Source organism: Hyaena hyaena, unplaced genomic scaffold (assembly GCF_003009895.1).
Source record: "Hyaena hyaena isolate Hyena2069 unplaced genomic scaffold, ASM300989v1 scaffold_2, whole genome shotgun sequence".
Lineage (NCBI taxonomy): Eukaryota > Metazoa > Chordata > Mammalia > Carnivora > Hyaenidae > Hyaena > Hyaena hyaena.
In genome coordinates, this window is record NW_024080634.1 from 528,615 (window position 1) to 542,680 (window position 14,066).

The 14,066-nt window shown below is 38.3% G+C and overlaps 2 protein-coding genes across 2 annotated transcripts; both read right to left on the reverse strand.

Annotated features, from left to right (window-relative positions):
* Positions 1 to 2,254: 2,254 nt before the first annotated feature.
* LOC120230159 (keratin-associated protein 6-2-like) lies at positions 2,255 to 6,323 on the reverse strand. The gene is made up of 2 exons (XM_039229640.1): positions 6,182 to 6,323; positions 2,255 to 2,451 (listed from the first exon to the last, which is right to left on the reverse strand). Exons 1-2 carry the CDS (start codon positions 6,321 to 6,323, stop codon positions 2,255 to 2,257), a joined length of 339 nt encoding a protein of 112 aa, XP_039085571.1.
* A 3,819-nt stretch (positions 6,324 to 10,142) lies between these two features.
* Positions 10,143 to 10,424, reverse strand: LOC120230168 (keratin-associated protein 21-1-like). The gene has a single exon (XM_039229651.1). It carries the CDS (start codon positions 10,422 to 10,424, stop codon positions 10,143 to 10,145), a length of 282 nt encoding a protein of 93 aa, XP_039085582.1.
* Positions 10,425 to 14,066: the final 3,642 nt, after the last annotated feature.

The following is a 14,066-nucleotide window of genomic DNA, read 5'->3' on the forward strand; positions in this document are numbered from 1 at the left end:
CCATAGAACACACACTCTGCTTTTCTAACACCCTCTTTCTGGTCACAACACTCCTGAACTATTGAAAACATTTTCTATCTTTATTGCATTATTTCTAGTACCTTTCCATTCAGATCTCTGAACACAGATCCATAAGGCAGAAAAAAAAAATCTCTTATTCTGTGCACCCCTATTCCACCATGAAGTAGAGTGTCTGGCACATAATTTGAAGTCAGTCAATATTTCCCCAATTAAAAAATAATACCTTAAAACAGAAAAATGGCAAATGTTAGTGTGCCATTTAGAAGACAAAATATTTCAGTCTATGATCTCAATATTCTCATTCCATTCAACCTGAGTCCCAAATAGTCTTGGACTAAGAGAGTCTCAAATTTCACACTTTAAAGATATTTGTCTGTTTATGGACACATTTTCCACAAATTATCTTCCATGCCTTATAAATAATCAACCCTTTACTGGATATGTAAATTATGATGCACGTGCCTAATTGATGATATTCTTCCCTCTTTCAGAAAGCCTTCAAAGACAAGGAACATTATGAAACAATGAGTAGATTTTCAACAAACTGTAATTATTAGAATTCTCTTCCTCGGTTTGTAGTGTGTACCCATCTTAGACTACCCAGAGCATATTCAGTCATCAGATCAGACTTAGAATATTCCATTTGTGAAAGCTCCAACCCTTGAGAGAAATTGTAATTCTTCATCAGTAGGACACTTAATATTCTGGGCATAGCCTCAGTCCAGGGCTGATCTTGATGGAAGGACCATGTTCCTTAAAATTGGACATATTTCAGAGTCTCCAAACTCCAGGTACCTCACACTCAGACTTTGTGCATTGATCCTTGTCATGGAGATCAGTCAGTGAGTCACTTTTCACTGGTAGTTGAATTTGAATTTGAGTCTGAAATACATTTTCTATTGTAAGATCTGAATGTTAGAACTCTGGAATGGCACATGAGGGAAGGACACTCAAATCACACCCCAACAAATCAGTAGGTTCTCAAACTCAGAAAGAGTTGGGCTTTTCATCCTGTTCTTAAATCTGTGTCAAGTAAGGCACTAAATGATATCATTAAAGCACTAGTCCTTCCTCTTTTCAACTGAAAAGTATGGCAGCACTGATCATACCCAAAACTTAATGAATTTCTCTTCCCCCTTTTTACTTAATACTGTTCTTTCTAGTCATTCTAGCAACTTAGATCAGTTCATGTAACACAAAACATCAAAATAACTCCCTGAAATATCCAATATTTCACCTTCATTGTCTTCCCCAGGAAGCAGTTTTATTCCCCCCATGCCAATTATCTGTCTAAATTTATCTTCATTAACTCACAAAATATATATTAACACCTACTAGTTTGTAAACACTCTGATGGTAAGAAATTATTCTAAAATTTTGCTCCGGTTTCTTCAGTATGTAGGACAGTTCTCTTTCAAAAACGTTCAAAACTATTTGTCAATTAAGTGACTTAAATCAATTTCTTCAAACTCAATTTATGCCAAAAAATATATTAGCAAATCCATCCAATTCAGATGATATGATACCACATTTTTCTTCTAACTTATTCTTATTCTTATACTTCAGCTGAGGCAGCTTTCAATTTCTCATTAATACCAGAAATTCTCTCTTCTATCTTATTCGTTCTTTAAGTGCTCAGGCCTCAGCCACTTTCCCTTGGCATATGCCACAACCTCCCCAAAAGGTGACATCCCTCTTCATCTTTCCTTCCACGTCCATTCTACCTACAGTGTGAGTTCCAGGGCACAGTAGAGATATGAGAATTAGGTGATAAGACATTATATCCGATGCATGTAAGAAAAGAAATGCTTGTATTATATCAAGAAAGAGACCCAGGTACATGAGACATATTGTCAGCCCAATTTTCAAGAGATGTTGTAACACCTCAAGAAAGGAGTCATTCACAAGCAAGAACACAGATTTTTTAAAAGTAATTAAACATTTTTATTGAGAATAAGGAGTTTTCCAAATGTGAGATGTTAGGATCCCTGCCAAAGTCACAACACAGAATCCAGATTAAAGGGGTAAACGCCAACACTTTATGGAAAAGTATCAGATGATACCCCATAGCCTCAAGCCACATGATGCCATCCTACAAATGTTCACCTGAGGTCAAATATTCTATGAAGCATGCAATGTTTTAGATATAGAAATCTTGGTGTATAGATCCTTAGAAGAGCCCTCTCTTAAGGTGTGTCATTTCAGAAGCAAATTGGGCTTAGACAGTGATGTTCTAGCAGCAAGAAGAATAACATCTATAGCAAAATGGCCGGTAGCCACAGCAGCCATATCCGGTGCCAGAGCCACAGCCATATCCAGTGCCATAGCCACAGCAGGAACCGTATCCACAGCCATATCGGGAGCCATATCCACAGCCATATCCAGCACCATAGCCACAGCCATAGCCTGTTCCATAACCACAGCCATAGCCTGTTCCATAACCACAGCCATAGTAGGGGCCACAGCCACAGCCATAGCCATATCCGCAGCCATAGCCACAGGAGTTGCCGTAGTTGCAACACATGTTGTCAAGAGACGAGAATTCACGTGGAATGTGAGAGGATGTGGTGAACTGTGTGTCTTCTACTTGCCTTGGACCTTTATATACTGTCAGTAATTGACAGAGCATATCATTCATCCCCTGACTGACTTACCCGACAAATATGTAAGCAGCTCTGGTATGCCAATCACTGTCAACAACCAATAAATGTCTCATGAAAATGGGAATTCATTCTATTGGAGTCTCCAGTTTTATTTAAAGAATGGCATTTTAATTCACTTTGCCAAAAAAATTTCTCAGTAGTATCATGTACTCTAAGTAAACCTAAAATCCATGTTCACAATCTTAAATCATTTAATAAGATGGATGCAGGGATTTTAGGAAAGTTTTGTCCTTCTTGATCTCTCTACACTCCTAAAATGTATACCTCTGCCCATAAGGTAATAAATACTTCAGTTCCTTTCTGGAATCATTGCAACATCCTGCCTGGCCTCTGGCATCCAGAGACCTACTGCACATACCTACTGGCTCCATGTGGTAGAAGCTAAGAATGATGCCCATTTCAGGGCACAGAAAAGCCCTCAACAACATTGAAACACCTCATGTCAAATGTCAATAGTGCTGAGATCTAGAAACCTTGTTTTGTCACCTTGCATCTATAAATTAACCTCTCTCTTGACTTTTGTCTAAGTCCAAATATTCCCTCTCTTCTCAACTAAACTAAACATCCAACCTCTCCATCTCCAGACATACAGTGGGGGGGGGGGGGGGCCGTATTTATTATTTGTTTGTTTGTTTGTGATGTTTTTCTTATCTTCATTGTCTAGGTCACTATATTCAGATTCAGGCAGATCCCAAAATTTAAATTACTTTTCACTGTAACAGCTGTGAAATCCTAGCTGGAAAGAAGTACAAATTCAAGTATCATTTCTTCTACTCCACACTCAAATTTCAACACCAAGAAATGAGTATTATCTAGTCCTTTAATGAATGCCTTCCACAGGGATTTTAATAAAGCTGCTGATTTCTTTTTGTGAGTACTTTCATTATTAGAAATTTTTCCTTCAGTAGAGAATACTTCCTACTATTTTTTCTAATATTGGTCATAAGTTATTTGTTCATTCCGCTATGTTTCATCCCTAACAAAAAGCTTAAAACATATATATGGCCTTACAAATGTCCTTTACCTTTAATTTTTCTACTTTTCCATCATTCCTGAAATTCAAAACCATAAATTTTAATGCACAAGTTCCCTAGAATAAACATGATACTTTTTAAACACTCACTCTCTGGTCACAATACCCATAAACTATTGAAAAGCACTTCTTATCTTTATTGCATTATTTCTATACTCTTCCATTCAGATCTTAGGATAATGATGTGTAATGGCAGAAAAAAATCTCTTATTCTGTGCATCCTTGAATCATCCATAAGTTTTAAGCATGGTGCCTGGCAAATAACTCCAATTCCATCAATATTTCTGCCAATAACAAACAGACTCATTAAAACAAAAACATGCTCAAACTTTAGTGTCACTTAGAATCTATAAGAATGTGGATATATGTCATAATGTTCTCAATTCATTCAAGCTGAAAGTCCCAAGTGGTCATTGCTAAGAGAGTCACAAATTTCACCTTTTGAAGAGATGTGTTCGTCTTCAAAGTCATTTCTCCAGATATACAAATCACCTCTACTATAAATAGAACCCTCTACTATAAATAGAAATGATGATACACATGCCTAATTAATACTATTCTGCCCTCTTTTAGAGAGTCTTCAATGCAAAGGAACATAATGAAATCGTAAGTTAGATGCTCAACAAATTGTAATCATTGGAATTGACTTCCCTGTTTATAGAATTTTCTCACCTCTGATTTACCCAGAGCACAGTCAGTCCCCAGAAATGACTTACAGATGTTCCTTCTGTAAGAATTGTGGACTCTTGAAGGAACACCTCTTTCCTCATTGGTAAGACACATATCTTGGACATAGCCTCATTCCAGGGCTGACCTTGATGGCAAAGCCATGTTCCTTGGAAGTGGCCATGTTGTGGAGTCTTCCAGACTTCAGGAATCTCAGACTAGGACTCTTTGCAATGACCCTTGTCATGGAGACGAGACAGTGAGTCTTTTATTCTGCTAATTGAAATTGTGTCTGAAAAGACATTTTTTGTTGTAGGATCTAAATGTTAGAGGTCTGGAAAGGCATAGGAGAGAAAGACATGGACATCAGAATCCAACAAAGTAGTAAGCCCTCAAGCTCAGAAAGTCCATCTGGAACTATTAATCTCATTCTATCTCTGCCCGCCAACAAACAGAGCCCATTTAAGACACTAGCCATTGCTCTTTTGCACTAAAAATCATGACACCACTGATCATACCCAAAACTTAATGGATTTCTCACCCCCTTTACACTTACAACTGTCTTTTCTAGTATTTCTTGAAACTCACATCAGCTCATTTGACACAAATGTCAAAATACCTCCTTGAACAAACTCTCCAATACTTCAACTTACACTCTCTTCCCAAGGATGCTATTTTATTTCCTCCAAAGGAATTATCTCTCTAAATCTATCTGAATTAATTCTTATATTTTTATTATCACCTATTAGAATGTAAACACTCTGGTAGCAAGAAATTCACCTATAACTTTCCTACTATGTCTTCAGTGTGTAAATTCATTCCCTTTCAAAAACATTCAAAATTATTTGTCAATAAATTGACTTAAATCATTTTCTTCAAACTCAATATATGCCATCAAATATATTTGCACTTTCCTTATAATGCAGATGATTGATAACGCATTTTTATTTTACTTTGCTTTTCCTTAGTTCTTTGTATCTCAGCTGAGGCAGCTTTTAATTTCTCTTTAATCCCAGAAACTCTCTCTGCCATTCCATTCATCCTTGAAGCACTCAGGCCACACCTCCTCTCCCTTGGGCTTGTGTCACAACCTCCTGAAGATGTGTCCTAACTCCCCTTTACCCCTAAGACTCCGTTCTTCATACAGTGTGATTTCCAGGACAATGATTTCTTACATTGTGTGATTTGTGTTGTGGTGTTAGGGATACGAGAAATAGGTGGAGAAGGCATTATCTCTGATGCACATAAGAGAAGAAATGCATGTATTATGTCAAGAATAGCCCTCAGCTTCATGAAATATATTGTCAGTCCAATTTTCAAGAGAGGTCATAACACTTCAAAAAGAAGTAATTCACCAACAAGAACACAGAGAGGTGTGAGATGCAAAGAACCATTTTTATTGAGAATAAGGGATTTGCTAAATGCAGGATTTGCCACAGTCACATAACAGACTCCAGATTAGGGGAGTAAAGATTAACATTTGGAAAATAGTCAGATAGTACTTCACAGCCTCAAACCAGAAGATGTCATCCTACAAATGTTTACCTGAGGTCAAAACTTCTGTGAAGTATACAATTACTTGGAAATATAAATCTTGGGAACAGATCCTTGAATCAGCCATCTCTTAAGTCTTGTCATTTCAGAAGCAAGTGGGCTTAGACAGTGATGTTCTAGCAGCAAGAAGAATAACATCTTCTATAGCAAAATGGCCTGTAGCCACAGCAGCCAGAGCCATAGCCATAGCCACAGCCATATCCGGTGCCATAGCCACAACCATATCTGGTTCCATAGCCACAGCAGGAGCCGTATCCACAGCCATATCCAGTGCCACAGCCACAGCCGTAGCCTGTTCCACAACCACAGCCATAATAGGGACCACATCCACAGCCATAGCCATATCCGCAGCCATAGCCACAGGAGTTGCCGTAGTTGCAACACATGTTGTCAAGAGAGGAGAATTCACGTGGGTTGTGAGAGGATGTGGTGAACTGTGCGTCTTCTACTTGCCTTGGACCTTTATATACTGTCAGTAATTGACAGAGCATACCATTCACCCCCTGACTTACCCAACAAATATGTAAGCAGCTGTGTTGTGGCCATTACTGTCAACAATCAATAATGTCATGGGAAATGTGAGCACATTATTAGGGAGATTCCAGTTTTATTTAAAGAACAGCATTTTAATTCATTCTGTTAAAAACATGTTTCAGGAGAATCATGTGCTCTACGTAAAACTGAAATCATGTTTACAACATCCTGTCTTTTAATATACCTTGTATAAGAAACCTGATGGGAATTTAGGAAAGTTTTGTCCTTTATGATCTCTCCACACTCCTAAAACATCTACCTCTGCCCATAAGGAAAGAAATACTTCAGCTCATTTCTGGAATCATTGCAATATCTTGCCAGGCTTCTGACATCCAGAGACCTACTCTAGATACCTACTGGATCCTTGTGGGAGAAACGAAGGCAGATTCTAATCAAGCCACAAAACAAACCCCAACAACACTGAAACATCTGATATAAAATATCAGTACTGTTGAGATCTAGAAATCTTGGTTGATAACCTCATATCTATAGCTTATCTCTTTACTGGTGTGTAATTCCAAATATTTCCTTTCTTTTATTTTTTAAATTTTTAACTGCTTATTTTTCAGAGAGAGACAGAGCATGAGCAGGGGAGGAACAAAGAGAAATATGAAATCCAAAACAAGCTCCAGGCTCTGAGCTGTCAGCACAGAGACTGACACAGGGCTCTAACTCACAAGCTGTGAGATCATGACCTGAGCTGAAGTCTGGTGCTTAACCACCTGAGCCATCCAGGCTCCCCTCCTTTCCTTTCAAGTAAACCAAGTAGAGAATCATTCCATTACCAGACACAAAACCAAGGAAAAAAGAAAACAAAAACAAAAAACAAACAGGAAAGAGAGAAAGAAAAAAAGAAAGTAAGAAAAGAAAGGTGTCTCTCTTTTTTGCTTGTTTGGTTGTTTCCTGGGATATTTTTGTGTATACTGGTTGTCTAGGCTTTTCATTAGTCATAATTTTCTGAATTGGGCCGAATCCAAAATTTACATTACTTTTCACTGTAAAAACTATAAAATCCAAGCTGAAAGGGAGTACAAACTCAGGAAGTTCATACCTTCTACTCCACACTAAAATTCCACAGCAAAGAAATGGATGACCTCCAGTTCTTTACTGAATGCTTTCAACTGGGAGTTTCATAAAACTGCTAATTTCCTTTACTGTGATCTTTCATTAGTAGACATTTTTGCATCAGTTGAGAGTATTTCCTACTAATGTTTCTTATACTGGTCACTGGTCTATCTGATCACTCTGCTGTGATTCATCCCTTACAAGAAGCTTAAGGAAAATATACCGCATTACAATTGTCCTTTAGCTTAATTTCCCTACATTTCCACCATTCTTGACATCCACAATTATAAATTCTAATGCACAAGTTCCCTAGAACACACACTTTGCTTTTCAAACACCCTCTTTCTGGTCACAACACTCCTGAACTACTGGAAAAGTTTTCTGTCTTTATTGCATTATTTCTAGGTCCTTTCCATTCAGCTCTCTGAATACAGATCCAATATGGCAGAAAAAAAAACCCTCTTATTCTGTGCACCCCTATTCCACCATGAAGTAGAGTGCTTGGCACATAATTTGAAATTAATCAATATTTTCCAAATTAAAAATGCATTAAAACAAAAATGTGTTCAAACGTTGATGTGCATTTAGTAGTTATAAGGTACTTCAGTATATTATCACAATGTTCTTATTCCATTCAAGCTGAAAGTCATAAATGTTCTTTGACTAAGTGAGCCTCAAATTTCACATTTAGAGATAGTTTTTGGTTTACAAACACATTTTTCCTATTGTATAAATTATATTCCTAATAAATGATTAACCCTTTACTGGATCTGTAAATTATTATATACATGCCTAATTTGATTCTTCCTTCTTTCAAAAACCCTTCAAAGACAAGAACATAATGAGACAATGAGTTGATTTTTAATAAACTGTAATTATTAAGATTATTTTCTACTGTTTATAAGATGTACCCACCTCAGATTAACCCAGAGCACAGTCAGTCCTCTAAATGACTTACAAAAATCCTATCTATGAAAACTATCTAACCCTTAAAATAAGCCCTATTTCTTCAACTTTAGGACACATTATATCCTGGGCATAACCTCCCTCCAGGGCTGACCTTAATGGCAGAACCATCTTCCTTGGAAATGGCCGTGTTTTAGAGTCTCCCAGCTCCAAGTTCCTCAGACCCAACCTCTGTGCAGTGACCCTTGTCATGGAGATGAGAGAGTGAGTCATTTTTTTCTGTTGGTGGAAATTGAATCTAAAAAGATATTTTCTGATGCAGGGACAAATGTTAGAGATTTGGAAAGTCACACAGGGATAGAACACTGAAGTCAGAACCCAACAAAGTAGTAAGCCCTCAAACTCAGAAAATCAACTGGGACTTTTAATCTCATTCTTACATCTGCACCAAACAAAGGGAGCTCATTTAAAGCACTAGTCATTGCTCTTTTCAACTAAAAATTGTGGCACCACTGATCATACCCAAAACTTAATGAATTTCTCATTCTCCTTCATACTTACCACTGTCCTTTCTAGTATTTTCTTCAACGGGCATCAGTTCATTGGTCACAAAATGTCAAAATACCTCCTTGAACAGACTCTCCAATACTTCATCCTGCACTCTCTTCTCAAAGGTGCTGGTTTATTCTCTCTATAGGAATTATTTCTCTAAATTTACCTGAATTAAGTCTTTTTTTTTTTTTTTTTTTACACTTACTAGAATGGATACACTCTGACGGCAGGAAACCTGGCTATAATTTTGCTCCCATATCTTCAGTGTGTGGGACATTTACCTTTCGCAAACATTCTAAACTATTTGTGAGTTAAGTGACCTAAATAAATTTCCTCAGACTCAATATATGCCAACAAATGTATTCGCGCTTCCACAAAAATGCAGATGGTACAATACCGCCTCTTTATTCTAGCTTATCCTTTCCTTAGCTCATTAAACACCTGAGTCCACTTGTAAGTTTCATTAATCCTGAAAACCCTCTCTTTCATTCCATTCATCCTTTAAGTACTCAGGCCACACCTCCTCTCCCTTGAGCTTGTGTCACAACCTCCTGAAGAGGTGACATCCCTTCTTGTCATTCCCTTCCATCTCCATTCTAGATACACTGTGATATCCAGGTGACAGTTCTGAAATACTATGTGATTTGTGTTGGGGTTTGAGGACCTGAGCATGAGGAATATGAGAAACAGGCAAAGAAGACATTTCCTCTGATTGATGTATGAGAAGAAATGCTTGTATTATATCAAGGAAGAGCCCTCATGTTCATGAAACATACTGTAGCCCAACTTTCAAGAGAATACAAAACATCTCAAAAAAGGAGTAATTCACAAGCAAGAACACAGAGATGTCTTAGAAGCAAAGAACCATTTTATTGAGAATAAAGGATTTGCCCAACTGTGGGGTGTTAGGATTGTTGCCACAGTCACAACACAGAATCGAGATTAAGGAAGTGAAGACCAACATATGAAAAAGAGTAAGATCATACTACACAGCCAAAAGATGCCATCCTACAATAGTTAACTGGAGGTCAAAGCCTCTGTGAAGCACGCAATTTCTTGGATATAGACCTTGGGGTATGGGATCCTTGAATCGGCCCTCTCTTAGGTCCTGTCATTTCAGAAGCATATGGGGTTTGGTCAGTGATGTTCTAGCAGCAAGAAGAATAACATCTTCTATAGCAAAATGGCCGGTAGCCACAGCAGCCAGAGCCATAGCCATAGCCACAGCCATATCCAGTGCCATAGCCACAGCCATATCCAGTGCCATAGCCACAGCCATATCTGGTGCCATAGCCACAGCAGGAGCCGTATCCACAGCCACATCCACAGCCATATCGGGAGCCATATCCACAGCCATAGCCAGTTCCATAGCCACAGCCATAGCCATATCCACAGCCATAGCCACAGGAGTTGCCGTAGTTGCAACACATGTTGTCAAGAGAGGAGATTCACGTGGGTTGTGAGAAGATGTGGTGAACTGTGTGTCTTCTACTTGCCTTGGACCTTTATATACTGTCAGTGACTGGCAAAACATACCATTCACCCCCTGACATACCCAACAAATATGTAAGCAGCTGTGGTGTGGCAGGCTCTGTCAACAATCAATAATGGCTTGGGATAAATGAACTCATTATTTTTGGACACTCTTGTTTTATTTAAAGAACAGCATTTTAATTCACCCTGCCAAAGAATTGTCTCTCTACAATCATGTGCTCTATATAAAACTTATACTCATCTTCACAATCTCCTATCCTATAATATATACAGCAACGCAGAGGGGAATAGAAAAATTCTGCCCCTCTTTTTTTTTTAAGTTTATTCACTTATTTTTGAGAAAGAATGAGAGAGCAAGAGAAAGCAGAGAGAAGGAGAGAAAGAACTGATGTAGCCTCCGCACTGTGATCACAGAGCTCAAAGCAGGGCTAGAACTCACAAACCTTGAGATCATGACCTGAGCCCAAGTCAGACACTTAGGCAACTGAGCCACCCAGGCGCACCTGCTCCTCCTGATCTCTTCTCTTTCTTAAAATATCTACCTTTGCCCATAGGGGGAAAAAAACAACTCCAATCTCCTTTCTGGATCCATTGCTACTTTTTGCCAGGATTTTCCCACCCACCCTGTACTTCCAATTCCCCACCCCTTTGCTCAGTTTTCCTCAAATCCCAAGAAGTATTTCAACATCTGATAATTCATTCACTTTCACTGGGACACTGACTACTAATAAATTTGGGGACCTGTGCTATATATAAGTGTATCTTCTATATTTTCTTCTTCCATATACCAGGCAAAGTGAGGTCCGGGAAAGTAGGGCAATCCTCCTTTTCTCTCATTTTCTGTGGCTAATATAAGTGTCATGCGCTTTATTTGGAAGAGAAAACAAATGCCTCAATTAAACCAAAAACTAAACTTTTTTTTCCAATGCAGATCTTATCAGAGTTTCACATCATGAGATATCAGTGCATTCCTTGAATATAATAAATATATCTTTCTTGTTTGAAAAAGTCTCCTACCACTATTCTTCATTGCACATTTAGTTCAGAAGCTGAAGTAAGAGTGAATGACTTTAAGATACGTACAGCTGTCGGAGGCCAGGTCCGACAGGTCCAGGAGTCCCTGAAGGATGGACGGTGTCGGCAAGAGAGAGAGTGAGAGAGCCCCGAGATTCTTTCTGATCACCAGGCAGGCATCTCTGTGCTGTCGGTTTTGGTGTCTTTATTTAAAGGTTCAGCAACAACATGAAGTCAAAGAAAGGAATTTCTACAATGGGAGGCCTTTTGAGATAACAATTGCAGAATTATCTCAGTCATAGTAAATTCACAACCAAGGAATTAACAGGATGCTCTTAGTGAAAAACAGGATAACATATAGGTTAAATTGTATATAGATAAGCTAGAAGTCATTCTGTCTGGCTCCCAAGAGGATGAATGTTTCTGAACTGGTTTGTTTGTGGAAACTATCATGGGGGCCCTAAATGTGTCAGTCATTGCACCTGGGTTTATGTTTTAGCTACTCTTATCGATCCTCATCCCAGCTGCCAGTGTAAGGGAGGGGGTCTGTGGAAAGCAGGCCTTGAGGAAGGGACCGCCATGCTTCACCAATTAGCAAAGATATATGTAGTAACTATGTTCTGCCCTTAACCCCAAAATAGGCTCTTTGTCTCAGGACCAGGCTCAATTGTAACTCTTGTGTTCTTAACCCCCTTTATTATCTAAGTCTTGGGTCTGCAAGGCCCATAGGAAGAGCCTTTTGACAGTCACCCATAGAGCTTTCATCTAAAATCTCTTTTGTAAAGGCAGGAATATGCTTTTCCTTATGAGGTATCTGTGTTCAGAATATGGGTCTGATATGGAATACGGTGAGGTCTGGTCAATACCAGCAGGCTCATTTCCAACATGAGCCAGTAGTAGCAGAAGGAGATACCAGTTTTCGTTTCTCATGGCAGGAGCTGTGCAAACACTGCCATTTCCTTGCTGTGATTGCCATCCAGAGAGGCCGGTGCGGCTCCCAGCATACAGCAAAAGTCCCTTCTCAGTTCCTGACCCCTTCAGGACATAAAGTAGAACATAAATCAACTTTAACCCTTATTTGTATGTACATTTTACTCTACTTATTCAAAGTTCCCAAGATTATTCTCTTAAAAGAAGGTCTCAATCTTTGACAAAAATGCTCATTGTAATTTCAAAATATAGTATGTCCCCTTTCTTCCAAGTTATTCTTTCTATCTTACTTACCTTTTCAACATAGAAAAGAGGAAAGTATCATTTCTAATGCCAGTAGTTCTTGCTACCCTTAGTTCTCAGTTCATAAAACTTTCCTCCACACTCAGGTCTCCAATCACTTCCTACATGATGCTTTTCCTTGCTGCTACTGTCTGGATTGAATGATCTCCCTTTTGCTCCAATATGCAGACATATGTCACAGCACTTGCCAACGTTTCTTGAAACTCCTTTTTTTTTTTTTTTTTTTTTTACTAATTACAACATGATACTCTTGAGGAAGCACTGTCCCTTCAATGTGAGAAATTTTGGGCAGAGCTAGTGTTTGGTCCACATTTTATATAAGATAAATTTAAGGATCAGTGGAAGTTAAATTATAGACCCAAACTGAAGCCACTCTGAGAGAAAGAAATGTAGCAAGGTGTTTTGATGCCACACTGAGTAGTCTTTCTATAGAAGATCAAAATCTAACCAGGATTGGGGCACCTAAATGGCTCAGTCAGTTAAGTGTCTGATTCTTGATTTTGGCTCAGGTGATGATCTCATGGTTCATGAGGTGGAGCCTTGCGTCAGGCTTTGGTCTGACAGCTTGGGATTCTCTCTCTCTTCTCTCTCTACCCGTCCCCTACGCATGCTCTCTCTCTCTCTCTTTCTCTCTTTTTCTCTCAAAATAAATAAATAAACATATTTTAGTGACCAGGATACAGAAAATAGCACTTGCTTGTTTATTTTTAGACTTCAAATATCTACCAGATTCCAGAAATGTCTAATATGTATGACTTCTTTCTCTAATTTTTTTAATTGATATTTATAGCCTCAGCTGAATCACTGTAATTTTTCAAGGAGATACCTATAATTAGCACTTGGATCATATATATATGTGTATATATATGTGTGTGTATATATATGCATAGATATGCACATATGCATATATATATATCTGTATATAACCTCAATACCATTCATACGTCACCTCAATAACAAAATTCCATGTGCAACACAACTCTGCACTCCACAGCAAAATATCCTTCTGATATCCTAAAAGTGACTTGGATAAGCAAAGAATTCATCAGGAAAATATATCTTTCAATGAACCTCAACTCAGCATTCCTATCACCAAAAAATTACAAAATTTATCCACATCCATAAGACGGTATAGACTAATGTTGAACATTGTTTTTCAGAATTCCTCAGACTCTTTTTTTTTTTTTTCCTCCCCAGCCCTTCCTCAGACCCGTTATCATGTATGATTTTCCATACAATGATCCAGTTGGGTTATGTTAGTGGCAAGTGATCAGAAAGACACTTGCTCCAATTTCTTGATATTTCAGAAAAGATTTAGAACTCGGTCGAAA